The sequence below is a fragment of the Aplosporella prunicola genome (genome assembly GCF_010093885.1).
Source record: "Aplosporella prunicola CBS 121167 unplaced genomic scaffold K452scaffold_46, whole genome shotgun sequence".
NCBI lineage: Eukaryota > Fungi > Ascomycota > Dothideomycetes > Botryosphaeriales > Aplosporellaceae > Aplosporella > Aplosporella prunicola.
This window is the reverse complement of record NW_022983574.1, coordinates 1-26400: the sequence shown is the minus strand read 5'-3', so window position 1 is coordinate 26400 and position 26400 is coordinate 1. Positions and strand designations below refer to the sequence as shown.

Sequence of the window (26400 nt, the reverse complement as noted above, 5' to 3'; positions counted from 1 at the left end):
TTCTTGTTCATACTCGTCTTTTTTTTTTCCCTTCTTCTTGGTTGGCAGCGCTTTAGCGAGCTTTTCTTGGGTTTGTTGATATGGGTTGCAAGCAAGCGTTTATTTGGTTTGATTGTATTGTTGAAGACGCCGTACGCATGCGCATACGAGTAAGTGGGTGAGTGGGTGAGTGAAGTTGAAGAATATCAAGCTCGTCTCAATCTCAATCTCGCTCTATGAATACTTACCTACCCCTCCCCCTCCTCCCCCACACCCTCCCACTCCCCCTCCCCCCAAAACCTACACCACACGACCTCTCCCCGCAGCGGATCCAGCACAGCTGCCAAATGCGTCGCCTCGTTCGCGACGGGGTAGGCCGTCAGCCAGCGCAGTACGTCCTCTAGGTGCACGTATGGCTCCTCATGTCCGCCACGATGACGGCGATGGCGTCTAAACCTCGTCTCCGCACGCCGCCACGCCGCCTCCATGCATTCCCGCCGCTCGTCCGACTCGGCCAGCATGTCGCGTAGCAGAGGCAGCTGGACCAGCTTCGCGCGGCCCGCGTTACCACCACCACCACCACCACAAGCAACAGCGCCAGGGACGTCGCTGTTCGTCACCGCAATAAACTCGCTCGACGTGCGCAGCGCAGCGGTGCGCAGATCCTTCTCGAAGACGGCGGTTTCGGCCCCGTCGCTGAAGATCAGGTATGCGGCTGTGGAGGGGGTGGGGGGGAGGGCGGTCTTGATGTCTTGTAAGCTTGGCTGCGGTGGCGGAGGCGGGTGGTGGTCCAGCTTGCGATGTCCCGAGTGCAGACGCCGATGATGGAGGTGTTTGCGCCTATGCCTCTCTTTCTCCTCCGGAATAAGGACCTGCCTCAACACAGCCGCGACGCTGGCGCGCCACCCGAGCAGGACGAGGGCGAGGTGCGCCCAGAAGCGCAGATTGTGCACGCGGCTGGCGTCGTCGTTGTGGTAGGGCCGGAAATTGAGCGACATGCTGAGTCCGCGCCGCACGCCCGTCAGCACGCCCACGAAGCCGACGTACGTGATGGCGCGCGCGACGACGGCGCCGTGGGGCTTGCGCACAAAGTCCAGCTGGACGATGACGCGGCGCAGCGCGTCCATGTCCCAGTCGAGGGTGCGGAAGTGCAGCATTCGCGTCGGTGGGGCGGCGCTTGCGCCTGCGCTGTCCGGGTCCCTCACGCGCACCCCCCCGCTCGTACACCCCATAAACAGATCCAACAAGACATTAAACGCAACCAGCATCTCGAGGCCGACACCACTGGCGCGACTGATGCCGCGCAGCTCGCGCGTCTGCTCCTTGCTCCCGACCCTCCGCAAAAAGAGCTTTGCGAGGCGCTGCGCCGTGCGCGGGGAGAGGCCCGTCTCTGCTGCTATTTCGGCGAAGAGCGGGAGGAGGTGCTGCAGCTGCGGCCGGTAGGCGGCGATGAGCGCGTCGTAGCGGTGTTCGGGCGCGAGGGACAGGTCGATCGTGTAGGTTGGGGGTGGGAGGAGCCCTGGCTGGGTGGGCGGTGCGGGAGGCGTGGGTGTGTCAGGCGCCTCGTCAATCGCACTCAGCACCCTCCGCCTCCTCCTCAGCAGCGGGCGCGTCGTGCGGATGCGGTCTTCTGGCTCCCATGCCGATGTCGTTGTCGCTGCCATGGTGGGGGTAAGGGCGGGGGCGAAGGCCGCGCTTGCGATTGCGATTGCTGCTTCTTGTGGTGGTTGTGGTGGTGAGGGCGGCATGTGTGCGTGGTAGGTGGGTGGGCGGCGAAAATGAGGAAGAGGACAAGACGGAGACGGAGGCGGCGACAGCGACAGCGGCGAAGAAGAAATGCGTGCAGATGCGTGGGTGTTGGTAGGTAGTGAGAGAGAGTTGGAGAGACCTAGTTGATGAGGGACAGCGCGTACGTAGATATGAGGTGAGGCACCTACCTAACCTGCCTTGCTAAACACCCAATTGGGCAGGCAGGCAAGCAGGCAAACAGACAGATAGACCCCGCACTCCCCGCGTGCGAGTTTGTTTGCGAAACACGACCTGCAGCACAGGCACATACATGGTCCAATCCATTTCAGCCACACACGCACCAGACACTCACACTCAACCCTGCACGCCGCGACAGCACGCCGCACTCTGCGCATCCACCGCCCCCACCTCCCGCCGACAAAAACACGACGACACAACCTCCACATCCGCAACCGCAACCGCCAGTCTAAGCATCGGCTTCACGATCCCCGCCTCCGCCTCCCTCCCCAACCGCACCAAACACTCATGGTACCCATGCAGCGCCCAGACGTTATTCGGGTGCTGCCGCGCGCGGGCAAGTGTCGCATCGAGCCCTAGGTCCGCACGGTACGCGTCGGCGGCCTCCTGGACCCTCCCCTGCTCAAGCAAGAGCGCCGCGTACGCGTGCCGCGTCGGCTGCATCCAGCCCCAGGGCTCCGTGTAGTTGAGGCCGTCGTCGAGGGCGATGCTCTTGCGCAGGTGCGCAAACGCAGCGTCATGCTCGCCCTTGCGGTACGCGATCTCGCCGTCAAGCATCGCTGCCGCGACGGCTAGGATCGCCGTCGACTTGTTCGGGAAGTCCATGCGGGAGTCTGGGACGCGGGCGAGGGCGGCGAGGAACTGCTCGCGCGCCTGTTCTGCGTCCGCCACGTCGCCTAGAGCCGCGTGCGCGACGCCCTTGGCGTAGTGCGCCGTTGCCGTCGTCACGCTGTAGAGCTCTTGGTCTTCGGGCAGAGGCAGCGCGAGAATGTCCTCCCACCGCCCGAACCGGATCAGCACGTGCGGACGCACCGACATGAACGTCTCCAGCCAGTCGGCCATGGGCGGCGACGTCTGGCGCAGCAGCTCCTGCGGCAGCGCCGCCTCCATGCGCTCGACGGCCTCGAACGCGACGCGCGACTGGCCCGCGAACATGGCCGCGTAGATCAGCGAGTGGTAGTTGTGCATGCGGTAGAGCGTGTAAAAGTTCATTCCGCCGGTGCGGGCGAGGAACTTTTCGTCGGCGAGCACGGCGTCCGTGTTGCTGGCGATGGAGCGGCGGTAGTCGCCAATGAGTATGTCGAGGTGCGACGGCATGTGGTTCATGTGGCCGGCGTCGGGGCACAGCGCGCGCAGGCGGTCGGCGGGCGGGATGGCGATTTCGGGCGTCGGCGACATCTCCATCAGGTGGATGTACAGGTGCAGCAGGCCGGGGTGGTAGAAGCCGTCGGGCTGCGCCAGCGCGCGCTCCAGCACCGCCTTGGCCTCGAGGGTGCGCGCGGGCTTGGGCGCCGGCTTCCCCGTCGCCAGGTCCCACAGCGCCCAGGGCGTGATGTTCATGAGGGCGTCGGCGTACAGCGCGGCGACGTCGACGTCGGCCCCAAACGCCTTGTACGCGTCGCCCATGGCCTCGGCATACGCGACGTTGTGGGCGGCGTAGTCGGTGTCGTGCAAGCTGCGCGGATGCCGAAACTGCACGGCGTGCACGAGGGCGCGCTCGAGCGGGGAGGCGCTGGCGGCGTTGGCGTTGGCGGCCTCGACGGCGCGCGCGATGCGGTCCAGCGTGCGCTGCAGGTCGGCCTTGTCGAACAGCTCCCACGGCTTGTTGTAGTTGGGCCCGCTGGCGTAAGCAACGCCCCAGTGCGCGATGGCGCAGGTGGGGTCGGTGTCCAGGGCGCGCGCGAAACACGCGGCCGACTCCTCGTGATTGAAGGCGTAGCCCCAGTTCAGGCCGCGCGTGAACCACTTTTGCGTGTCTGGACTGGTGGTGGTGATGGGGCGGGCGTAGGCGCCGAGGTCGTAGTAGCCGTCGCTGTTGCTGGTGCTCATTTTTGCGACGTCTCTCGGTGTGTGTGTAAAGGTAGATGCAGTGGTTGGACGGGGTGGCAGGCTCTTTTATAAGCCCTCAGTGTCGCGCGCATGGTCGGGCGGCGAGTGGGGCGGGGGTGCATTAGGCATTAGGGCCGGTGACGATGGCAGTCTTAGTCGGCGTGTCGTGATGCTGTAACGGGATTCTGTACGGCGTTCTGTTTCGGGGGAGGAGGAAAGGTGGGAGGCGGGGATGATGTGATGTGAATGATGTTGGGGCAGAGAGCGGGTTGCCGAGGCGGGCACCCGTGATGGGTGACCGAAGCGGGGGGGACGAGCGCGGGCGGGTCGGGCGGGTTAGCGACGCCTCGGAAACTTTACAGGAAATGTCTCCGAAATGTTTCCATCGTCTGTCTGCATACAAGACCGTCACGTCGGCGGAAGGAAGTAAGTAGAGGTAGGTGTTCTTTGCTGCTGTGTCTTTACGCTTCCGCACGCTTGTGCTTGTAGACTAGGTATTTTCTATCTATTTTCATACAATACTCCAAGTCTTTGAGAAACAACAACAACAACAACAAAGCATACATACATACATGACCACCACTACCATTACTGCCCCTACTATTCTAGGTAGGATTGCCAATCACCACACCAAACAACGCCAACGCCAACGCCAACCCGTCGGCGTTTCCAGTCTACACATCACTCGCGCTCCATAAGCCAAGCCGATGCCATCGGAAGCAGTGACAAAGCCAGGTACGCCCTAGGTAGGTAGGCACAACGTCGAAAACGCACACAACCTATATAAACACGGCCACAGCTGCTTCTTCCCAGCCAGTCTTCAATCGCCTCAGCACAACCTTAGCACTTCCAATTCCGCACCCACACCCCACCCCCCAAGACAATCACTAACGCACCACGCCAACCGTACCAGCCACGCCACCGGCACCGCCCCCGTCATCCAAGACGGCAGCGTCACCCTCGCCGAGTCCGGCGCCATCATCGACTACCTGCTCGCGAAGCACGCTTCTCGCGGGCAGCTGCAGGTCGCTCCCTCGGCGCCCAACTTCGCCGCCTACGTCTTCTGGCACCGCTGGAGCAGCGGCAGCCTCATGCCCGCCACCGCCCTGCCCCTCTACTACCGCAAGGCCGGGCTGCCTGTCGATGGGCCCGCCATGCGCATGGCCTACGACATGCTGGCGCAGCAGTTACGGCTGCTGGACCAGCGCCTGCGCGAGGCCAAGTGGCTTGCTGGCGATGACTTCACCGCCGCCGACGTCTACGCCGTGTTTAGCGTCTCGACTATGCGCGTGTTTGCGCAGTTTGGCCTCGAGGGCTACGAGGGCATTCTAAGGTGGTTGGGTGATGTGGCGCTGCGCCCGGCGTTCAGGGCCATGATTGAGAAGGGCGAGGCGGGCGAGCAGAGGGGCGGGGCTATGCCCATGGTTTACAGCGAGGTCCCGAAGCCCATGTGGTAGATGCGTCTCGGTACATGCATACGCTGTTGTAGACTGCTGGGTAGCTGCTAGGTTGTTAGATCAATAAGTCGTTTCCGGTAGCCTGTTTGACCTGGTGAGATGCACTTACTTGAACAGTCTTTACTCGTGCATACGAGGGCCCCTCCTGAACTCTGCGGCCACTCATCCTGTCAACGCACGACTTTTCTGAACGTTTCACACCTCTTTCTCCCTCTATTTTCAACCACACTGTTCGGGACTGACGATGAAGACTGCCGCAGAGCTCAAGTAAGGATCTTGTACAGAGCTGGTGACACCAATATTGACGACGATCCTCATTGGAACACCAGGAATAACGAAAGCCGTCCGGCATCCGCGATGCCTCCCAACATACGTCTCACTTGAAGAGGTAAGGACAGGGAGGGCCATCGCAAATCCATTCCTTCTCCCTCTCACACGGCCTATTCCCCTTCTCACACTCTTCCTTTGTGCGCCTGACAAGGTCCGCTTCCGACTCCGCGTCCCACATGTAGTCGCAGGTCGGCATTGGGAACTGCAGCTGGGAGTACGGAAGCAGGTCTTCGTCATCATTCCCCTCCATGGCGTCGTCCCGGTATATTCGCCAGACCTGGTACAGCGACAGCGCGAAGCGCTTTGCCTCTTCAACTCCGGTCCAGATGTAGAGGGCGGTGAACGGGTCCGGGTCTGGTTGGTCGTACTGCGCGAGCATTTTGTGGTGGTTGAACATGCCCCGTTTGAGACAGCTCTTGACCAAGGCGATTAAAACTTCGGGGTTGAAATTGGGAATTTGATGCGCTCGGTCGTGCTTGTTGACCATCAATGCGAAGATGACGCCCAGCAGAATGCCCTGGTACGTTCCTATTGGCCAAGGTGTACCGTCATAGCCTCCTTCTGCCTCGGAAATGTCCCATACAGCCTAAAACCCCGCATGAGCATTTACAACAACACGGATCCGGTCGACTTACCCTTTGCCCCTTGACGGAGTGTCTCAGCTTCAGGTACATTTCTATCGCGGCGTCGCGCGCATGTTGTTCTCCGCTCGTCCAGAGCCCTATCATGACAACGGACTGCACAAGCACAGGCAATTCCCTCCCTGGGCTGAAGGTGGCCTTGTGGAGAAAGGGCCAGGTGGGGTGGAAATGCTTGAAGTAGACTTCGACATGGTGGTAGACATCGCGGGACCACTGGCCACAATCGCTGGAGGGGTTCGGCGGGATCAAAGACCCGCTCGGGAGTCCTTTCTTTTCCGCATTGCGTATCTCGTATTTGCACCGGAAGCCTCGCTGCAAGCAGAAGCTGCACGGCATCGCCCCGTCACATCGCGTCTTGCGGCCTTTGCACCGCACGCAGGCGGCGGGTGCGCGCGCTCGGTGAAGTTCCGTGTCTTGGTGTCGTAGTTGGATGTGTTTGCGCAAGGAATCCCTGAAACACTGGCGGTGAGCTGAGGGTTTTGATTGGGGTTGGAAAGGCGCGAGACCTACTTTCTGGTAAATGTGGTGTCGCAGTGAGGGCATGGATATGTCCGCGCCTGATGCTTGGCCAGATGCCGGGTGAGATGGGATTTATTGCTGTAAGTTTGGGAGCAGCCCGGCTCGGGGCAAGCGAAGGGCGACGGATGGGTCGACATGAGGCCGGAGTATACTTGGATACTGGAGTTGCGGAAGGTTTCAAGATGTTTGTTCAGGGACAGAGGGTCGATGACCACGTTAGGTAGGTGGAAGCGAGCGGGTCAGCGAACGGGTTGCCGACGAGAATTGAATAAGCGGGGAGCCAGAGAGCCGGGCCGAGGTCGCGCTAGTGGGTTTAGTCGTGTCCATCCTCAAAACGCAGTTGCAGAAACACCAAACAACGACCGAGTGAGTGAGAGTTCTTTGAATTCCTACAACAGCCAAATCGAACCCTATAAGTGTGTGAGTTGTAGAAACTGTGACAGAGACGGTATCTCTGGCTACATGTGGAATTCTTCTTGCAATTTTGAACCGGCCACGAGAACTCAACCGGACCTCGGGTTTCAAATCTTTACTCTACCGATGACCGACCGGCTCTTTCGATTTTTATATTCTCAACTGCTGTCCAACGCAGAAATGCAAAAGGCAACAGTCGCTGGTATTTTGGTTTAAGAAAAATGTTGAGCAGTTGGGAATCCAACTTCATTCAGCCAGCTTCCTCAGGTACCCCCTGTCGAATGATTATATTGTCAAATGCAATGCAACCTTCAAACCGCAGTCACACAAAAAGCACGCGGAGGTCGTGACACCGCATCAAAACAATTAAAAAGCAATCAACAACTTCCACTGAGCAATGCGATGTGTATTCTAGCATTTAACTCCTCAACCAAGCCTTTTAGCGTTGCCGATGAACCGAGTGCTCGGCTGTAGATCAATCCGTGGACATGACTGGAGTAACTATTTACTCCGCGCGCTTAACCACATGGGCGGAGAGATGTTTCTCGGGTATCGGCACTGAAGAATGTCCTCATCGAGCTATTGTGGCTTATGACACTTAATCCTACCCTTGAAGTTGCAGTTGTGTATCCACCCAGATATACCTAGCATGTGTGCCGACGAAGCATATGACGGCGTTGGAAGCTCTTGCTAACTACCGAGGACTGGCCCAGTCAGCCGTTGCCGGTTTGGAACCTTAGAGACAGCTTTGTGTGCACTGTGTAGCTGGATATGGCTGCCCCGAGATAGCTTCAATGCCCCTATGAATTTGTAAATATTTTTAGCTGAAGGGATTTTCTTGTGGAGTCTTTTCAAGCATCGCCCGGCATTGGTTCTCTGTTGGGGATGTTTCTAAACTGGAAGATGAAACGAAACGAGGTCAACAGGGCCTCTCAATTTCCGGGGACATGTCAATGCCCAATAACTTTATCGAAACCTGAAGCATTGGTACAAAGTACTAGCATTGGGATGCAGCTTCCATACCTACCTATCTCCCTTTGAACGAGCAGTATTTGTAACAATGACATCAACCCCCAAGATGTCGTTGACTACCAGTAGGCGACTCCGGGTAGGAAGAATGTGTGACAGGTTGGTTGGTTCTTCAACCAGCGAAGCCCCTATGTTCAGAAGGATTCCGAACTGTCCCAAGTGAAACGAACGCATATGGAGCTGTTGACTCGAGAGCGGAGCCTCTTCATCTGCACCGTGTTTTGGAGTACGATTGCTAGCGTGATGCGACAATGTTGCTATCAGCTACTCGGTATGCTCTTGTCTACTTCTGGTCCATGTCCGAAATTCCAATAGGTACCCCTGACGACGTGGCCGTCGGATGTGGAGGTGCGAGTATTCCGGAGTCGACATTCAGGAGCCCCGTGGTGGCGCTAGTGGCATGAGTCAGCCGCCAGTCCGAGCGGGTGGCGAAACTCTTTCTCTCCAACGTCAGGCCTGCCAGGCAGGGGCCTAAATCGCTCTCGAACAACCATCACCGCTCCGTCAAGTGTACGCCATGTACCTGCTCTCGCTCGACCAGGTCTATGCCGACTGCCGTCTGGGCTGTCAGCAGCGTGCGTCGCGGGGTACGTCTTCCCCCGCATAATCCGTACATATACGGATTGAACAGCACGTGGTAGGTACTTCAATCGATGCCCGCTGGCTCAAACCGTATCCGGAAATTCAAAGGGATATCGCGACTGGATTCCACCAAGCATCATCGAGAGTTGGTGCGGAGGCGCACGGGCAACCGCACGCTATGATGAAACGTCAGGTTGTGCGCCCTGGGCGCCTGTTTCGACTTCGGCCTCCTATTCGACGCGGCAACCAGTTCTCATCGGCACACGGACCGTAGGCCCTATTCCAACGGCACACCTAAACCGCCTCCAGACACCCATGCCGAAATGCAATCTATATCTGTCAGCTTAGTCGCCGAAAAGAGTGAGGCCTGGTCTGGCCCGTCGTCTCTGATAGGCGTGCCAGCGCCACAACCACCCCCGAAATGATTGTCACTGGTTCTGGAACTGCAAGGGCCGGCTCGCCTCGAGTGTCAAGCTCACCGCTAAGCTTTCCCAGGCCTCTGAACGTTGGCTTGAACGGAGGCCAAGCTTCGGCAAGCCGGATACTGATCTGTGGGCAATCAATCTACCTTGTCGGTACTCCGTAGCACTCCATTTGCCATTGTGCCATCAGACTACCTACGAGCCAGGGAGGCCACCGTGGGGAAATGAGTATATATACCTCGAGCTGGTGCCCACCTCAGTCGTTTTCTTAACCAGTCCTTCCTTTCGATTCTCATCCTTCGCTCTCTTCACTTCAACCAAACCCACTTTCAAAATGGTCAACGCAATTGCTGCTGTTCTCCTCGGCGCCGGCGCCCTCGTGTCTGCTGCTCCCTCGAGCCTCGACACTCGTGCGTCCTGTACCTTCACCGACGCCGCGTCTGCGATCAAGGGCAAGACCTCCTGCACGACCATCACCCTCAACAACATCGAGGTTCCCGCTGGCGAGACCCTCGACTTGACTGGCCTCAAGTCCGGCACCGAGGTCATCTTCCAGGGAACCACCTCCTTCGGCTACAAGGAGTGGGAGGGCCCTCTCATCTCCGTTTCCGGCACCAAGGTCACCGTTTCCGGTGCCTCCGGCCACGTCATTGATGCCAACGGTGCCAAGTGGTGGGACGGCAAGGGCGGCAACGGTGGCAAGAAGAAGCCCAAGTTCTTCGCTGCCCACAGCTTGAAGCAGTCCACCATCAAGGGCCTCAACGTCAAGAACACCCCGGTCCAGGGCTTCTCCATCAGCAGCTGCACTGACCTGACGGTCGACTCTGTCACGATTGACAACAGCGCTGGCGACGTCACCAACGGCGGCCACAACACCGATGCTTTCGATGTTGGCAACTCTTCGGGCGTCACTATCTCCGGCGCCAACGTCAAGAACCAGGACGACTGCCTTGCCATCAACTCCGGCTCGGACATCACCTTCACCGGCGGTACCTGCTCCGGCGGTCACGGTCTCTCTATCGGTTCCGTTGGCGGTCGTTCCAACAACGAAGTTAAGAACGTCAAGATCCTCAACTCGACCATCAAGAACTCGGACAACGGTGTCCGCATCAAGACGGTTTCCGGTGCCACTGGCTCCGTGTCGGGTGTTACTTACTCTGGTATCACTCTGTCCAACATTGCCAAGTATGTTTTTACCTTACTGCTACTAAAGACGCATTTACTAACATTGAATCAAAGGTACGGCATTGTGATCCAGCAGGACTACGAGAACGGCTCGCCCACCGGCAAGCCCACGACGGGTGTTCCTATCACCGACCTGACCATCTCCAACGTCAAGGGCACGGTCGCCTCCTCCGGCACCGACGTCTACATCCTCTGCGGTAGCGGCTCCTGCTCCAACTGGAAGTGGTCCGGCGTCTCAGTCACTGGCGGCAAGAAGTCCACCAAGTGCAGCGGCATCCCCTCCGGCTCCGGCGCCTCTTGCTAAATGGTCTAGCTCGCTTCCGCGCTGAGCACGGCCCTGGCATCGGTTCGCTGGGATATTGCGCGACAGACTGCTTGCTAAATCGCCTCTTTTGGCCATTGTCCTGCAACCTTTTTCCTAATACTTATCTTGTCGAGCTAGTCATGGCGAAGACAATTGTCTGCTTTTTCTATTAGGCGCTAGTTATAAACTAAGCAGTCTTTGCGACGTATTGTTCTTCATGCTACTGTGCAACGTGCTCATTTTGTGAAGCCCAACCATCATCATAAATAGTCATCAATTTGCCTAATGCGTTTCAGAAAAAAAGCTGATACAGCGAGACGTCATCCTTCCACCACAGCATCAATCACTCCATGGTCAAGACAGCCCTGAACCTGACCTTGCCGCTCAACATATGGTCGGTAGCATCCTGGACCTTGGCGAGCGGAAACTTCTCAACCAAGCACCTGACACCCTGCAGCTGCGCGAACGCAATCGCTTCCTCCGCGTCGAGCGCGTGGCCTGCTGGCCAGCCGTGCACGGAAATCCCCTTCATGATTAGCGTGCCTGTGTTGACTGCGACGTCGCCAACAGCTGCATTTGATACACCCAGTCAGCCAAGCCGAGTCACGTCCTGTGCATAGGAGTAGGACTCAGAACTTACGCGCCAGAATCAGGACCTTGCCCCTCGCCGCACACCCCTCAACCAGCCGTCCAACAATACGCGCATCCGGCGCCGTGACGACGACAAGGTCCGCGCCACCCAGCTTCTGCAACGCTTCAACGGTGTCTTCCTTGCTCGCATCAATATAGTCCGTCGCGCCAAGCTCAGTAGCAAACGCCTTCTTCGCGCCGTCTCGCGACAGCGCGACGGTGCGGTAGCCCATCTTGCGCGCGTACTGCAGCGCTAGGTGGCCGAGGCCGCCGAGGCCTTGGATCGCGACTGTGCTGCTTGGGGGGACCTGCATGTTGCGAATGGCGTTGAAGACGGTGACGCCTAGGGGGTGGTTAGACATGCAATGTGTGTTGGGCGGGGGTTAGGGGGGAAGAGTGTACCGGCGCAGAGGAGGGGCGCGGCTTCTGCTGGGTCGATGTCGCTGGGGATGCGGACGACGGCTTCGGAGCGCAGGAGGCTGTACTCGGCGTCTGCGGAGGTAAGCAACTATGGAAGTGCAGCTGGGGCAGTGGAACACGCACACCCGCCGTCACGCGTGATGCCGTTGGCGGCGGCATTATCGCACATCTGGAAGAAGCCGCGGTTGCACTGCTTGCAGGTGCCGTCGTGGCCGCCGTGCCAGGCTCCGCCTGTGGTGTTGTCGTCAATGATTAGTGTTTGAATGTAAGTGCATGGCAGACTGGCAGTGAAGAGTGACGTACCGACGCGGTCACCGACTTTCCATTTCTTTTCGCCGGGACCTGTGGCTACTACATCGCCTACCATCTCGTGGCCGAGGACGCGGGGGCTGCAGCCGATTAGTAGGTGGACAGAACGAGTGGGTTATATGATGAGCCTTACGGTGGGCCAAATGCTCCTGTCCGAGCGATCTCGTCGGTGTGGCAGACGCCGCAGGCAATCACTTTGACGAGGACCAATCCTTCGCTCGGCTCATGGAGAGGTACGTCTTGGATTTCGAAGGGGGCGTTGGCGCCCGCGATCACGGCGGCTTTGTAGGTGTGGGGGAGTTGGGGGGACATTGTGGATGTTGTAAGTTTGGTTTGATGCTGAAGAAAGCTGTTCTTAGGATCGCGGAACTGCTTTTATATCTTCGTCTTGGCTTCTTTGTGGCACTGGTATCAACACCGCGCTAATGCCGGCAGTAAAGTCTGGAACTCTGCGGGGTAAGCGTGTGTGCTCAGTGCATGCGGGGACGGAAAATAAACTTTGGAAGGCTGTGCTTTGTAAGTGAGTTCATGCTTGGTAAGTGGCAGTAGCAGCGACGGGAGTTTGTGAGAGGTTACTGGTCAGGATTGGTTGGCAATGCGGAGAAATAAGCATCGCGTTTAGTGAACCGTTGCAGCCCAGTGTGCTAAGCAGAAAGCTTAGTACGACGGGCAAAGGACGTGGCATATGCAGTATGTTTAGTCAACACTTCGTTATCAGTGACACAGTGTGGCTTCCTGCAAGCTCCGACCAACATAGCTTAGAGGGGTAATATCCGCCACCGTCTTAAAGTGAGTTTGGGTGGCCAGTAGGGTGTTTGTTGGCGCCACCTGGGCTTGTCAAAGGGTTGCGGGGGGGAGGTAATAGGCTCTACAGACTAAGGGAGAAGCAGATATTTAGGGGAACTCTATCCCCGTGGAAGCCAGTTATGTGAATTACTGATCTTTCGAGCTGGCGCTGACGCTGATGTCCTCTCCGTGCCACGTTATCACCCTCTGCAGCTCATGCACCCTTTTCGCGCCGGGAAGCATGACCAAAAACGTCTTCCAAAGATCTCTTCTGAGGTTAGTGTAAGATATCTAGGGTTTATAATCGGAAGAAGTGTAGATCACGGACTTTGGACACCAAATGTTGTGGGATTAAGAAGTTTGGTGTCAGTAGAAAACTTATGTAGCCGAAAGGTGTTTAAAGTAGCAGCGTTTATTTGAGAGAATGGTAAATATCTGTGGCAAAGATGCTTTGTATTCCTCTTAAAGTTGAAAGAGTGAAATGGAATAGCATAGATTAGAAAATAATACCACTCAACAGAAGAGTGTTTTCACAATTTGATTATACACAACACACCGATCACATCATCCCACTTACCGCTACACTCCCAAGCCCCTTGTCCTCAACTCTCCCACCAAATCCTTGAACTCCTCATCTCCATTCTCCGCGCGCCTCTCAAATTCTCCAAAGTTTTCTTTTGCCCATTCCTCGTCTTTCCCTGCTTCCGGCATGTTAAACCCCCACTTGTTGCCGGCCACGATATCCCCCAAGATGAAGATCAAGTCGAGTTGAATAGATTTTTCGGAGAAGATCTCTTCCCATGCGGACCGTAGCTCTGAACAAAGCTTGTTGTAAGAAGAGCGCGGGCGTGAGGGGCCGGAGCGGACGTGGGCGTGGATGGCGTTAACGGTTTTCTTTAAGGTGTAAGCTAAAGAAGAACAGTAACTGAACTACAAAACTTGATTGACGTTTTAATTAAAACCAATGGCGATAATAATTCAACTGAATTTCTTAGTGATTAAAGTGGGATCTATGGGTCTTTCAGGACGAAAGGAGAGATGACAGACTTACAGCTTTGCCGCCGACATAGTACGGCGTAGAGGAGACATCTTCAAACTTCACATTGACAAAGGTGGAAGGAGTAGTAAACAGATCTGAATGTGTTTTCGTGATTGCAGCAGCAAGCTCATCTCGCTGTGCAGGGGAAATGGAGTCTTTGTGAGAAATCAAGTAGAGAGGCATTTTGATGCGTTCGCAACACTACTCTTGAATCGATCAAAGGATAAAAAATGATACTTTGAGTTGAGGGACAGTTATGATTACTCTTCAAGCAGTTGATGCTTAGAGTTGGTCGTTTACTGATCACGGTTTGCAAGCTACAACGGATTTGATGCTAGTGACGTCAGTATACAGCGAATCGTACTGCGGGGTCAAGGGTCGCCTTGCAAACCCCGGAATCCTCCCCACATCCCCGCGTTCTGAACAACAACATCGCGATTTGTTGCATCAATTCTACGAGTGTCCCGATGTTATTGCCTACACTCCAGGCACAAAGAGTACTTTGCCATGGAGTAAGCTGGCTTTGAAGAGCCAAAGCCAGTGTGAGCGCACGTTTGGGCCGCCGCTGTACCTGGATCCTTCCACGACCCCTGTCCATCGCAGCTCGACGGCGTGATTGCTCCAAACATAAAAGACTGCGTGATGTGGTAGATGGCAGCGCATCAAAGCCCGGTCTGGAATTCAGCTCAGTTCGTATTTGTGTCAGGCCGCTAACGGGTTTTAACAGCGGAAGGATCGGTGCGACCTCGCTTGGACAAATCAAGTCGCCTTTCCGCTCACGTGTCATAAGCTTACATGCTTATATACGCACCGATTGGTCTGCTTAGCGGTGTCAGCCCATGAGGAACATTTGAAGAAACAATGGAACGGCCGTGTGTAAGGTTACTTCTCGTTTAAAGGTGGCTTCGCGTGTATGCGAGGTGCCGCTTGGCGCGGAGAAGAGGTTCAGGTATAAATATGGGATGTTCATCAGCATACTCGTTCATCCAATACTATTGGCACTTTGTCTTAAATCTATCCATTCGGCCGAAATCAATCCATTTGACAATGTTGTTTCTTACCACCGTTCTCAGCACGCTTGCCCTGCTCTCTGGCAGTGTCCTGTCTGCTGAATTTCAGTTAGACAGCATCTACTCCTCCAGACGTCAGTCAAATAACCTTCATTTCGACATTTGGGAAGACAACCCCCTCAGCAATGAAACTGCGAGGTGCGAATCGAGCTGGAATGTCCAGAAGTTGAATTGGCCGACGGAATACGTAAGAAATGCACTTGTCCATAGTATACAAACGACATCCACTAAGTCTATCCAGATTGCTTGCGGCGAGTCGACTTCCTGGAACTGGTACGTGACCAACTGGACCGTTTACAACTTCACCTTGGAGTTACGGCACAGCTTCAGCGACCCCAGCACTCAGTAAGTCTCTCACTCTTTCTTCGGTCTCAAGTACTGACTGACTACTTTCTAGAACATTCCATCAAAGATTCGCCCGCTTCGTGGAGCCACACTATAGCACTTGCAAATACGTTGGCCAAGGCGTCACCAACTGCAACTTTCCGTCTGGGGCTGCGGAGGTCTATGATGAGAAAATAACTCCCTTGGAATAGAGATCAACTTGACATGCTTGTGTACACAGTATGAAGACAATTTCAGAGACAACGTGTCTATACATACCTACATAAATTTCAATTTTTAAAGTTGTTACACAACAAGAGCGAGGAGAAGACGATCAATGAATACTGATCTCGGACATAGGTGAAGGAATCATGTCTATACCGCTATCTCGGACTTAAGTGAAAAAGAAAAGGTCAACACCGATGTCTCGGACTTAGGTGAAGGAAAATGTCAACACCGATTTCGGACTTCAACAAAACAACAGCTCCACACGTGATTCGCACGTGCTCGCCACCTGGAGAGTATATATAGTCTAGCGCGCCCCTCTTTGCGTACGTGTTTTTCGCCTTCTGCAAATCTGACAACTACACCATGGAGCGGATAAGCGCCGGAGCGGCGTGGCTTTCTTCTGAGCTCGGCTTCCAAACAGCCTTGCACGCTCCGCGAGATGTGCATATTATTTTTCTCACACGGTTCCTTCGCATGTTTGCCTACGGCTCTGCGGCCCTGATTTTGGCGCTGCATTTCTCAGCCTTGGGCATTTCCGATACGCGCATCGGCTTATTTATGACTCTGACGCTGCTCGGCGATGTTGCTATCAGCTTGCTGCTCACACTTGTGGCTGACGGGCTTGGCCGGAGGCGCATCTTGCTTTTCGGTTGCGCGTGCATGACGCTGTCCGGCCTCGTCTTCACCATCTGGAGCAATTATTGGATTCTCCTGCTGGCGGCAATTATTGGAGTAATCAGCCCTTCGGGCAATGAGATCGGCCCATTTCGCGCAGTGGAAGAGAGCACGTTGGCGCATATCGTGGCCGAGAAAGAGCGTAGCGACATTTTCGCCTGGTATGTCGTGCTGGGGACCATCGGCACAGCGAGCGGCTTCGCCACTTGCGGATGGATGGTGGAACGATTGCGCGTCAAGCAATGGGACGATGTTGATGCTTATCGGGCGGCATTCTGCCTTTATGCAGCTATTGGGCTGATCAAGGCAGGACTGACACTGCTCCTCAGCCCAGCATGCGAAGCGCAGATTGAGAATAAGAAAGATACAGAGGAAGTGGGGAGACATGATGAACAGCAAGAGTCGCTCCTGCAACACGGGGACAACGCAGAGGACGAGGACGAGTCCCCACCGCGGAGCGACCCGCCGCGACCAACGGCAACGAAATCCAAATACAAGCTCGCACAACTGTCCCCGGAAACCCGCTGGGTGCTCTTCAAGCTCTGCGCACTCTTTTTCGTCGACAGCCTCGCCTCAGGCATGGTCCCTCACTCTCTGACAAACTTCTACATGGACCGGAAATTCCACCTCCCCAAATCCAGTCTCGGAACCATCATGAGCGTCATCAGCTTCTTCTCCAGCACCAGCACCATTTTCGCCTCAGCCATAGCCAAGCGCATTGGTCTCGTCCGCACAATGGCTTTTACGCACCTGCCATCCGCCATCTTCCTCATGCTTTTCCCCGCGCCTTCCACTCTGTGGCTCAGTGTCGTTCTGCTGGCGGCGCGTGCGGCGCTCGCAAGCATGGACCAGGCGCCGCGGTCCGCGTTCTTGAGCGCTGTCGTGCTGCCCGAGGAACGCACGGCGGTTATGGGCATCGTTAACGTAGTTAAGACGCTGAGCCAGAGCGGAGGGCCCAGCTTGACGGGCGTGCTGGCTGGAAATGGCCGCTTCTGGGTCGCGTTTGTGATGGCGGGTGCTATGAAAACGTGCTATGATATTGGCTTGTTGACGTTTTTCTTGGGCCATGATGTTAGTGGACGGAGTAAAGATCGGCAAGATGAGCAACAAGGCCAGGAATTGCAGAGTCCGAGAAATTCTGATGTCAGCTTGGGGAGCTTGACCCCGCCGTCTGAAGATTTGGAAGAGGTAGGAGGAAAGCCTGGTGGCGGCAAGGTTACCTTGTAGCTGCTGGGGCAAACGAAATAGAGAATCAAGCTATCTAGATTGTCAATTATGTCAAGAGAGCCATTTACTGTTCCAAAGCAGGTTTACTCATCGAAAAAATCAGCGTAAGTGGAACAAGAGTTCGATTTAAGATAAAGGAAAATCTATGTCTGTCATAAGATTCATTCATGCGTTTGCTAAAGGAAAACTGGAGCGTTGAAATGAAAGTCATCGACTAAGTGCTAGAAAGAAACAGAAGATGCAAAACAAACAATAACGAAGGCTTCCATACAGACCCGCACCTCCCCAAACTTCATGCATCAGACTTCTTGCCGAAAAAACAACTAGATGGACTGATACACGGAATAATCTGGAGCTTTCGTTGATGTTTCCTAGAACGCCGGCTGTTTAAACCACGTAAGGGAACGGAGTCGGTGTAGCATTCCATTCTGGGACGGCGGGTGTCTTGTACCAGCCTGGGGTAACGGGGGTTTCGTATGGTTCTGGGGCGACAGGTGTGACGTATGGTACTGGAGTGACAGGCGTTTCGTACGGTCCTGGGGCAAAAGGCGTTGGTGTTTCGTACCATACCGGGGTGACGGGTGTTTGGACTGCACGTGGCTCCAGAACACTGAAGGAGCTGCTCTCAAGGGCGGAGGCAGTTTGGGACAAAGTCGGCTGCGGGGCATCTACGAGGCTACTCGTAGGAACGGCGACTGTTTGAAATGTGCTTGGCTGCCAAGAGTAGACGTAGCTGCTCGTAGGGACGGGAGCCGTTTGGGAGGTCTGGGCCGTTTGGGAGGTTTGGACCGTCTGGGAGGTGGTCGGCTGCGGAAAATCGACAATGCTACTGGTAGGAACGGCAACTGTTTGGAGAGTACTTGCCTGCCGGGCATACACATAGCTGCTCTCCGGAATGGTAACTGACTGCTGTGCGCTTGGCTGCGGTACGTACACGTAGCTACTCTCTGGAACAGCGGTTGACTGATATGTGCTTGGCTGCGGCACAGGTGAATAGCTGCTTTGTGGGTAGGCTACTGATTGGTATATACTCGGCTGCGGGATGTATCCGATACTGGGCTGCGGGGAGACAGATGCGTGGCCTGATTGTGGCTGCCTCACCCAGATGTCCTGGGCTATACCCTGACCTGTAGCAGGGTTTGATGGTTCTCCAGTTGGGTTTACTGGCGGCAGTTCTGTTGGTTTTCCAGTTGGGTTTACCGGAGGCAGGTTTGTTGGTTTTCCTGTTGGATTTACTGGAGGTAGATTTGTTGGTTTTCCGGTTGGGTTTGCTGGAGATGAAGGGTCTGCTCGTGCGTCGATTTGAGGTGAGCCTTGTCCTGGGACAGATTCTGATGATCCACCGTTTGTGGGTGAGCCCTGCTCTGGAGGTGAATCCAATTCTGCGCCGCCTTGGGATATTCCCGATTCTGAAGAAGGCTGCCCTCCTTGGCTGGGAACCGATACTGCAGCGCTATTAGAAGGTTTCTTCGTCTCGGTTTTTGTAATAGAGAAGTGTGTTCTTACTTCCTGAGCCGGATTCTTCCCAGGCCATTGATACATTGGGGAGCGCGAGCGCTAGAAAGGCCGCTGTCGAAACGAACTTCATGTTGATATAAGATATTTGGAAGGAAGAGGATGGTGTTGGCACTTGTGCGATAGTGTTTTTGACTCTGATGCTGGTGGTGATTGAAGACTTCGACGGCTGTCAAGGCTCCCTTATATATTGCGGACCTAGTAAAAATAACACCAAAGAGGATGTTGGACTAAACTTAGACTTCGCAACAGTATCCTGAAGAGAAAATATGATGGGCTTGCGCCGTCCCCGACGGAGAAGCTTACATGACTTCATGTAGAAAAATATAGATTTACTACTGAAATAACTTCAGCTCTATAACGTTCTCCCACAAAGTGAAGCCGGTGTCTTACGCTTGTCATGTTGGTGGCTTTTCTTACGTAGGACAAAGGCATTGCCCCAATCCTCTCAGTAGGATCGTAATCAGCTATCAGGGATGTCTTGCAGCCGTCAGACTTAACTCGGTAGGCTCTAGTAAGCTTTAAGCAACGAAAACGACTTTATCCGGAGTAAATGTCAGCATTGCCTTTTAAATCAAGCTTAGCGTATACTTAATTGAGTAATGAACGACTAGCACCCTGTCCAACCCAAGTAATGCGGTATAAGCGAACAACTTAGCCTCACCAACTGCTGATATACTCTAAACCAATGACTACTGAGCATCCTATAAACCAAGCAAAACATGATTCGCTAGTATTTATACAGAAAGAAACCGAGTGACAGGCTCGGAAACACCCTGAGGATCTTCAAATACATGCCAGTGACCAACACGAGGCAACACAACGACCTGGCTGCCCGCGATCCTCTCGCCAAGATTCTTACACAAAGCTGGAGGTGATACCTTGTCCTCCTCTCCAGTGATGATCAGCGTTTTGGCCTTGATTGCCTTAAAATTGATTGCCTCTGTGGCTCCAGCAAGCGCAGAACATGCTTTAGCGTACCCTTCGGGGTCTTGGCTAATGAGAGAAAGCCTGATGGCGGAAACCCCCAAGTAATTGCTCTTCTGCGTATGTTGTGAAGTACCGGCGCTGACTACAGCGTCTACCACGGCCAACATTCCCTTGGCTCTCACCTCACGTGCCCGAGCAAGAGAGCCTTGTGAGCCGGCTTCAGGCAGAGGCGATGGTGGGGGTCCAAGCAAAACAAGACTCTCGATAAGGCCAGGGTGGTCGATAGCAAACGTCTCGGCGATGAGGCAGCCCATGGAGTGGGCAATAATGGTGGCACCTCCTGTAATGTTCGCATGTTTGAAGACCTGCAAAAGATCGGAAGAGAATGACTTGATAGACAGAGTGCTGAGCGGCGATGTCGGGGAATGGCCGTGGCCTTCCAGGTCGAAGAGGTGCAATGGCCTGTCTTCAAATAAACCTTGGGAAATCAAAGGCCCCCAGCTTTCGATGCTTCCACCAAGACCGTGCAAAAACACGATGGGCCTGCCGGTGTCCGACCCGGATTTCTTATAGTGCAGAAGCTTTCCACCCACGTCGATAATGCCTTCAGAGACCTTGTGGTTGTTGACTGTGATTGCAGAGTTTTTGAAAGATGGCGCAGAAGGCGTATTGTCAGAGACCTTGTTACGGAGTGTACCAAGTCCAGTGATTGAGATAGCGACCTCGTCGCCGGGCTTGAGGAAAACTGGGGGCTTCCTACCAATCCCCACGCCAGCAGGAGTTCCTGTCGCCAAAACGTCTCCAGACTGGAGGGTCTGTCCCTCCGATATCGTTTTGACAAGGTTGGGGATTGAGAAAATCAGGTCTTTGGTTGTGGAATCCTGCCTGATCTCACCATTTACCCGAGTCTGAACCTGGAGAACCTCGGGTAGGTGCTCCTTTGCAACGGCAATTGGCCCCTTTGGCAAGCTTAGTTAGCTTTGCTGAGGCTGTGTTGTGATAGATGGTGTACATACCATTGGGCAAAATGTGTCCGCGGATTTCCCAATGAAAAATTGCTTGTGATCACGTTGTCTTTCTCGAGCTGTCACATCGTTGACGATTGTATATCCCCATACATGGTCCATAGCGTTGTCTTCGTCAATACGGAACCCTGGTTTTCCAATGATGACTCCAAGTTCTCCCTCGTAGTCCAAACTTTCCGTGAACTCGGGGTGGGAGAAAATTTCATCCCCATGCGCGACAATGGAAGTTGCACGCTTGGTGAAAATGACTGGGTGGGAAGGCTGATCAATCTTGTCAGAGCTATCGTAGCCGGATTGATTGAACTCTTTTGCATGTTCGACGTAGTTTTTGCCGACGGCAAGCACGTCGCGGCTCCAAATAGGGGCAAGGAGCCTGACGGAGGAGGCTGGAATTGGCTCATCAGAACGCTTGATGTGGGATTCTCCAGCCTCAACGACTTGGTATAGATCTTTGACAGGGGTTCCTGAGAGGAAGCTCAGTGGCTGAATGGTATCCTTTTGTAAATCATAATGGCCAATGCGCGGCTGGGAAGTGGGAGGGTCCAGATAAGCGGCATAGTGGATGGCAGCCATGGCGTAGAAAATCCGGGTTCAGAGATGGAAAAGAGCAAATGAAATATCGCGAGGTTTATTCTCGAACATACGAAAAGCTTCGGATACTGTCGTTTTTAAGTGCGGCGGGGTACGCGTTTATTCCCGCCATCTCCGCACAGACCCCACTCTACATTTTCGTCATTATCTACCAACCCCACCACTCCAACTCAGCTACATGTTCCGCTTACTTGGGCTGCGGAGAATGAACCCGCTACCCCTGCCATCTCCGCGCTTTGCCAAATCTTTTCCCAAACTTTTACTGGTCCTACAGGATAGTCCTACAGTATTCCTTCCTGTCATTAATAAATATTAATTCGGCAAATCACGCAATTCTCTGTGAAGTCACGTATTTTTCTTGATTTTTTGAACCGATCATCCCTAAATATTTTTCCCCAACAAAGTCAATGTCATGATCATTTTCAGCTCACCAATCCTGCGCCGAATCCGAACAAGAAAATGTAGTCTTTGTTGTTATCAAGGCAAACCGTGTGTCAGGAAATAATAGAAAACAAGAAAGTCTGATAGCTAAAAGGACTTTTGCGGGAATTCTTCATGGACTTTAGAAAGCGCATTGATCAGAATAAGAAAGCATTGCCAATTTGTCAAGCAGCAATAGAACAGCATCAAGCCCTAAGTATATTCCCTCCTACCAGCTTTATAAATCCGTCCATTTATAACAATGATGTTGATCTTATCATGGTTCTGTAAGAGTGTTATATCTTCCAAAGGATCACCATCGATAAGTATGCAATCGGCGTAGTAGCCAGGAAATATCTTTCCAAGCTCATTCTCTCTCATGAAAAGCTTCGCAATGCCGCTAGTAGCAGCAATAAGAGCTTCGTGCTCAGTGAATCCGAGTAATCGGACGAAGTGCTCGAGGTCGCGGGCGTACGTTCCGTGAGGTGTCCACTGGATCCATCAGTACTTATGCTTTGCAACCGTGAATGAGAATCGACGTAAAATATAACTCACTGCAAATCCGTAATCCCCACCCGGTAAAACAACAATCCCTCGACGGTGCATTTCTCGCATTGCGGCGATTGCAGCGTCAAGTTCCCTCTTATACCCCGCCTTCTCCGCTTGTGCTTGAGAGTAACCGAATGACTCAGCCTCGGTGAGGGTTGCCACCAACCAGTTAATGGCTGGGGCTACAACTAACTGAGTTTTCTTTTCCTCAAGCATGCTCATTCCTAGGCACCGAGCGGGAAACACTTGAGTTAGCAATTTACAAGGCAGCTTTTGTAAAATTATACCGTACCTTCATCATCCACGAAAGAAGCATGGTAAACAACGTCGACTCCATGCTCAGCGCACAACTTCACTGCGTCCCGGGAACGCGCATGCGCACAAACCCTCTTCCCGAACCGGTGTGCTTCGTCGACACAAACCTCCGTGTCTTTATCTGTGAAATAGCACTCTTCGGCCGGCCTTGTTCCAGTGATCTAGTAATAATCAGTCAATTAGGCAATTAAAACTGTTCTGATTCCTAGGAAAAATTATACCTCTTCTCCGGACATACTTAGCTTAACATTATCGACACCAAGCGCAATATGCTCCCTGATTACATTGCGCAGTTCTTCTTCCCCCTTAGCGATGGCAGATATTCCAGCAACCAATTCACCGTTCGTCTTGCACACTTCCTGGCCATTGGCTAGATAGCGGGGTCCAGGGAAAGCACCGGCGTTGATCGCGTCACGGATCACGACATCCAGACGCTTCTTTGCGGAGGCGGCGCCAAAGGCCATAGTATAGCCAGAGTCGAGGAAGCATCGGGCGCTTTTCACCGTGACCAACGTGTGTTCTTCAGTCTCAAGCTCACCGAGCCTACCCAGGTCCCCACCTGTACGAGATATAAGCCGAAGGAAGTATCGAAGCAACTGAGTGCTCACCGTTCCAGGTGAAATGAGCATGCGCATCTCCAAGGCCAGACATCAATGTTCTGCCTTTGCCTCGGAAGACTCGGACTTCAGGATCTTTGAGAAGTTTGTCTTTGTTCGAAACTGTTCCTACTTCCAGTATTCTCTCACCTATATTATGGTCAGCTGTAATGCTTTGTATAGTTTAATTCACATACGAAATAACTTCATGTACCCTTGATGTAGACATCGCCACGATATGGCTCGCGGCCGGTCGAATCGAGGATATTCACATCCGTGAAAAGTAACTGTGAGGAAAAGCGGGTACCAAGAATTTCGTATATTTTAGGCGTAAGCGAGGAATGAAACTTGAGCTCATTGATAGGGCTGATGTTTCGAGGAAGCCCTTCGTGAATTGAGGGTTTTGATTGTGTGTCATTTGGCCATGAGATGGTCGACTCTGGGGCTACTGATGGAGTCATGGTATGATATTAAGCGGATGGCCTAAAATGAAGACAGAGCCTGGGAAAGGTTGCGCTCTAGCGCTTTGCTAAATACAGCTTCGTTTCGCTTACATTCAAATTTATGAACATTCAGCTGTGATATGATGCGGGGTAGTGAACCTATTAAGGCGATGTGCATAGAAGCGGGGAAAGGACAGAAGTCCGCCTTGCCCGCTATCTCCGCACATAAGAACAAACCTGGTTCTTATCAGCCGATAATGCCCTGCCGAAGTAGCGGTTGCCTAGGGCAAGAAGCCTGATGATCATCTGAAGTGCCCATTTGGAAAGTTAAAGTGATGAGGTAGAAGAGTCAACGTAAGCAAGAACAACATAAGGAGAGCAAGTTAAGGGTCGCTTACTTATTTGTTATTGACCAGTGTTGTATCTCTAGTGATGGTGAGGTACCGCTCAGTTCTTTATTTTGCTGCATGTTCCTGGTTATACTGGCTTGGAAAAGAACCACCCTATTTTTACAGGGTCTGCGCTAAATCTTTTATATCCGACAACTAAATTTTCGTGTTGTACCTGTAAATAAACACTTTACTAGATCTCTAACGGCTACGTCATCAATATAGGATACTAAAGCTCCACTGGCCACTTCATTCGTATCAGCTCACCATACTTGAAAAATATGACGGGCAGCGTGGTGAAAGCGACCGCAAGGAATCCTAACAGCGAATTTCCCCAACCAAGGTTAAGTGTTTCATAGAGTTTAGGGCCTGCGAGAGGCAAGAAGCAGGCAGCAAATGCGCGAAGAACGGTATTGGCTGCAAGTGCAGAGGCTGCAGTTACTGGTCCAAAAGCATCCACTAGGTAAAGTTGAATTGGCAACTGGAAGAGTCGTTAATGCAACAGCTTCATGCCTGCCAGGAGCAATCACTTACCATAATGGACAAAGACCCGAAACCAATCCAGGCGGTGCCAATAATGGGTAAGATCCAGTGCGTCGAATAGTAGGCCGCCCATCCGTACCAGAAAAAACCTATTGGCCATGCAGGTGAGAACCACATCATGATCAGAAAGCGTCCTTCAGGCTTCCACTTTTCCCCTTTGGCCTTGGCACGCGCATTAACCACCTTGTCAGATAGCATGCCAAATGCTACCAAGGCTATAAGGATCCCAACACCCAATCCCAGATATGCAAGGCCAGAAATGCTTTGGCTCCAACCATATTGTTCCTTGTAGACGTTCGGAAACGTTGTGATTAACAAAACTTGCAAGCCGAAAACAAAAGCGGTGAAAATAGAAAGAGCCATGACAATTGGCGACAAGGTAAGCATCTTGATTGGCCGAACGATAGCACGCCGCAAGGTTTGCAGCGTTCCAGGCTTTTTGTCGTAATTGGTACACAAAGCGTAGTTCCCGGTCTCTTTGCGAAGTCGAGCAGCTTTGCGTTGAAGGAGGAGCGGAGCATACGTTTCTCGCATAAAGAAAACGGCGCATAATGTAACGATGCTGGTCTAAAGAATATTAGTACGAACATAAAATGGAAACTTAGTATGTAACCATACTGCAATAGAAAGAATCCGAAATATCCAGCGCCAGTTCAAGTGTTCCACAACAAATCCATTTATTATGGGACCAATGACAGGACCCATCAAAGGTCCAAGGCCATAGAGAGCCATAGCGCCTCCTCTGCTCTCTTTGGGCATAACGTCCGCAATTGTTCCGCCGCCGATGGTGGCCGGACCAGACCCAGAGATGCCAGTAATGAACCTGAACACCAGGAATACAGCAACATTAGGAGCTTGGGCACATGCGTTGAGGAAAACAATGGAACACGTTAGACAGGTGTAGTAAACTGGGAGACGGCCGTAAGTCTCTGACAAGGGAGCAATGACCAGCGGACCAAGCGCAAATCCTAGTAGGTACAGGGTGACCGTCAAAGTCTCCAAAGTCGAGTTGGTGATGTGAAATTCGTGGGCCAGAGAGGAGGCGGCTATCGCGAAGCCAGTGGAGCCGATATTAGACAGGAAGGCTGTTGTACCAGCTACTGCGACGTGCCCGAGGCGTATGGATTTCTGCCAGTTTTGCGGAAAGTTAAGATCGTCCTGGCCATCCCAGTCGACGATATTTGAATCGCTCCGTTGTGATTCGGGCAGTCCGGCTTCTGTGTCTTGGAGTAGGCCGGGGTCTTAGAATTGGAAATACAGGCTTGACTGTCTTCTGGCGAAACATACCGTAGCTCATAGTGAAAGATTGTGTAGATAAGAAGATGGAGTCTGGCGTTTGAACATACTATAAATCCCGATGACCGGAGCGGAGGGTCGGAGCGGAGGGTCGGGACGGAGGGTCGGGACGGAGGGTCGGCCAGCGGACGCCCGCGTCCGAGAGGCTTGATTGATTGATTGATTGATTGATTGATTCGTTTTACGTCTATATGCAGTTGGAAACTATGACGGACGGTCCGTTTAGGACTGGCTAGGGGGTTTAAATATAAGATAAAAGCGAGGTGGTGCGAGGGATGGTTGGATCTAGGCCGAGGTAATAAAAACGAAGGAAAGAAACGGGTTTTTAGAGAAGATAGGATGATAAGGAGTGGAACGGAATTATAGGTGTTTTACTCCCCCTCGGGAAGATCGTTGAGGCGC

The 26400-nt window shown here is 53.5% G+C and overlaps 12 protein-coding genes across 12 annotated transcripts; 4 read left to right on the top strand and 8 right to left on the bottom strand.

Annotated features, from left to right (window-relative positions):
* Positions 1-272: 272 nt before the first annotated feature.
* K452DRAFT_205772 (uncharacterized protein) lies at positions 273-1487 on the bottom strand (the record flags this gene model as incomplete). Its single annotated transcript, XM_033536105.1, has 1 exon — positions 273-1487. A coding segment is annotated over one exon (1215 nt), but the record flags the coding sequence as incomplete, so codon positions are not given.
* A 481-nt stretch (positions 1488-1968) lies between these two features.
* K452DRAFT_292335 (uncharacterized protein) lies at positions 1969-4107 on the bottom strand. The gene has a single exon (XM_033541358.1). The coding sequence runs from the start codon at positions 3793-3795 to the stop codon at positions 2083-2085; it is 1713 nt and encodes a 570-aa protein (XP_033392206.1). The 5' UTR covers positions 3796-4107; the 3' UTR covers positions 1969-2082.
* Positions 4108-4160: 53 nt separating this feature from the next.
* On the top strand, positions 4161-5252 carry K452DRAFT_313116 (uncharacterized protein; the record flags this gene model as incomplete). Its single annotated transcript, XM_033543628.1, has 4 exons — positions 4161-4221; positions 4324-4404; positions 4500-4530; positions 4595-5252. The coding sequence occupies 4 exons, from the start codon at positions 4161-4163 to the stop codon at positions 5250-5252; spliced, it is 831 nt and encodes a 276-aa protein (XP_033392205.1).
* Positions 5253-5628: 376 nt separating this feature from the next.
* On the bottom strand, positions 5629-6879 carry K452DRAFT_237366 (uncharacterized protein; the record flags this gene model as incomplete). The annotated part of the gene is made up of 3 exons (XM_033537582.1): positions 5629-6168; positions 6218-6674; positions 6734-6879. The coding sequence occupies 3 exons, from the start codon at positions 6877-6879 to the stop codon at positions 5629-5631; spliced, it is 1143 nt and encodes a 380-aa protein (XP_033392204.1).
* A 2644-nt stretch (positions 6880-9523) lies between these two features.
* K452DRAFT_237405 (glycoside hydrolase family 28 protein) lies at positions 9524-10678 on the top strand (the record flags this gene model as incomplete). The annotated part of the gene is made up of 2 exons (XM_033537587.1): positions 9524-10374; positions 10429-10678. 2 exons carry the CDS (start codon positions 9524-9526, stop codon positions 10676-10678), a joined length of 1101 nt encoding a protein of 366 aa, XP_033392203.1.
* Positions 10679-11021: 343 nt separating this feature from the next.
* On the bottom strand, positions 11022-12349 carry K452DRAFT_237386 (uncharacterized protein; the record flags this gene model as incomplete). Its single annotated transcript, XM_033537584.1, has 6 exons — positions 11022-11248; positions 11319-11651; positions 11711-11800; positions 11852-11959; positions 12032-12117; positions 12171-12349. 6 exons carry the CDS (start codon positions 12347-12349, stop codon positions 11022-11024), a joined length of 1023 nt encoding a protein of 340 aa, XP_033392202.1.
* Positions 12350-13383: 1034 nt separating this feature from the next.
* On the bottom strand, positions 13384-14045 carry K452DRAFT_353898 (uncharacterized protein; the record flags this gene model as incomplete). Its single annotated transcript, XM_033545856.1, has 2 exons — positions 13384-13717; positions 13875-14045. The coding sequence occupies 2 exons, from the start codon at positions 14043-14045 to the stop codon at positions 13403-13405; spliced, it is 486 nt and encodes a 161-aa protein (XP_033392201.1). The 3' UTR covers positions 13384-13402.
* Positions 14046-14859: 814 nt separating this feature from the next.
* K452DRAFT_292330 (uncharacterized protein) lies at positions 14860-15540 on the top strand. The gene is made up of 3 exons (XM_033541357.1): positions 14860-15119; positions 15174-15277; positions 15330-15540. Exons 1-3 carry the CDS (start codon positions 14910-14912, stop codon positions 15466-15468), a joined length of 453 nt encoding a protein of 150 aa, XP_033392200.1. The 5' UTR covers positions 14860-14909; the 3' UTR covers positions 15469-15540.
* A 288-nt stretch (positions 15541-15828) lies between these two features.
* K452DRAFT_292329 (uncharacterized protein) lies at positions 15829-17524 on the top strand. The gene has a single exon (XM_033541356.1). The coding sequence runs from the start codon at positions 15848-15850 to the stop codon at positions 17384-17386; it is 1539 nt and encodes a 512-aa protein (XP_033392199.1). The 5' UTR covers positions 15829-15847; the 3' UTR covers positions 17387-17524.
* Positions 17525-17773: 249 nt separating this feature from the next.
* K452DRAFT_362474 (uncharacterized protein) lies at positions 17774-18928 on the bottom strand (the record flags this gene model as incomplete). The annotated part of the gene is made up of 1 exon (XM_033546503.1): positions 17774-18928. The coding sequence occupies one exon, from the start codon at positions 18926-18928 to the stop codon at positions 17774-17776; it is 1155 nt and encodes a 384-aa protein (XP_033392198.1).
* Positions 18929-19447: 519 nt separating this feature from the next.
* On the bottom strand, positions 19448-23788 carry K452DRAFT_353896 (uncharacterized protein; the record flags this gene model as incomplete). Its single annotated transcript, XM_033545855.1, has 10 exons — positions 19448-20790; positions 20848-21381; positions 21879-21883; positions 22101-22359; positions 22423-22640; positions 22709-22892; positions 22953-23290; positions 23340-23477; positions 23542-23693; positions 23766-23788. 10 exons carry the CDS (start codon positions 23786-23788, stop codon positions 19639-19641), a joined length of 3003 nt encoding a protein of 1000 aa, XP_033392197.1. The 3' UTR covers positions 19448-19638.
* A 406-nt stretch (positions 23789-24194) lies between these two features.
* K452DRAFT_343111 (uncharacterized protein) lies at positions 24195-26107 on the bottom strand. The gene is made up of 4 exons (XM_033545401.1): positions 25990-26107; positions 25321-25925; positions 24694-25269; positions 24195-24640 (listed from the first exon to the last, which is right to left on the bottom strand). The coding sequence occupies exons 1-4, from the start codon at positions 25997-25999 to the stop codon at positions 24389-24391; spliced, it is 1443 nt and encodes a 480-aa protein (XP_033392196.1). The 5' UTR covers positions 26000-26107; the 3' UTR covers positions 24195-24388.
* Positions 26108-26400: the final 293 nt, after the last annotated feature.

Bases quoted from the DNA above. Each gene is read 5' to 3' on its own strand.
- K452DRAFT_292330 (XM_033541357.1), top strand. From the start codon at position 14,910: ATGTTGTTTCTTACCACCGTTCTCAGCACGCTTGCCCTGCTCTCTGGC. The intron at 15,120-15,173 runs GTAAGAAATGCA...AAGTCTATCCAG, and splicing joins TGAATTGGCCGACGGAATAC to ATTGCTTGCGGCGAGTCGAC. The intron at 15,278-15,329 runs GTAAGTCTCTCA...ACTACTTTCTAG, and splicing joins TTCAGCGACCCCAGCACTCA to AACATTCCATCAAAGATTCG.
- K452DRAFT_343111 (XM_033545401.1), bottom strand. The intron at 25,270-25,320 runs GTATGGTTACAT...AATATTCTTTAG, and splicing joins TTCGGATTCTTTCTATTGCA to ACCAGCATCGTTACATTATG. The intron at 24,641-24,693 runs GTAAGTGATTGC...CGACTCTTCCAG, and splicing joins TCGGGTCTTTGTCCATTATG to TTGCCAATTCAACTTTACCT.
- K452DRAFT_292329 (XM_033541356.1), top strand. From the start codon at position 15,848: ATGGAGCGGATAAGCGCCGGAGCGGCGTGGCTTTCTTCTGAGCTCGGC.
- K452DRAFT_292335 (XM_033541358.1), bottom strand. From the start codon at position 3,795: ATGAGCACCAGCAACAGCGACGGCTACTACGACCTCGGCGCCTACGCC.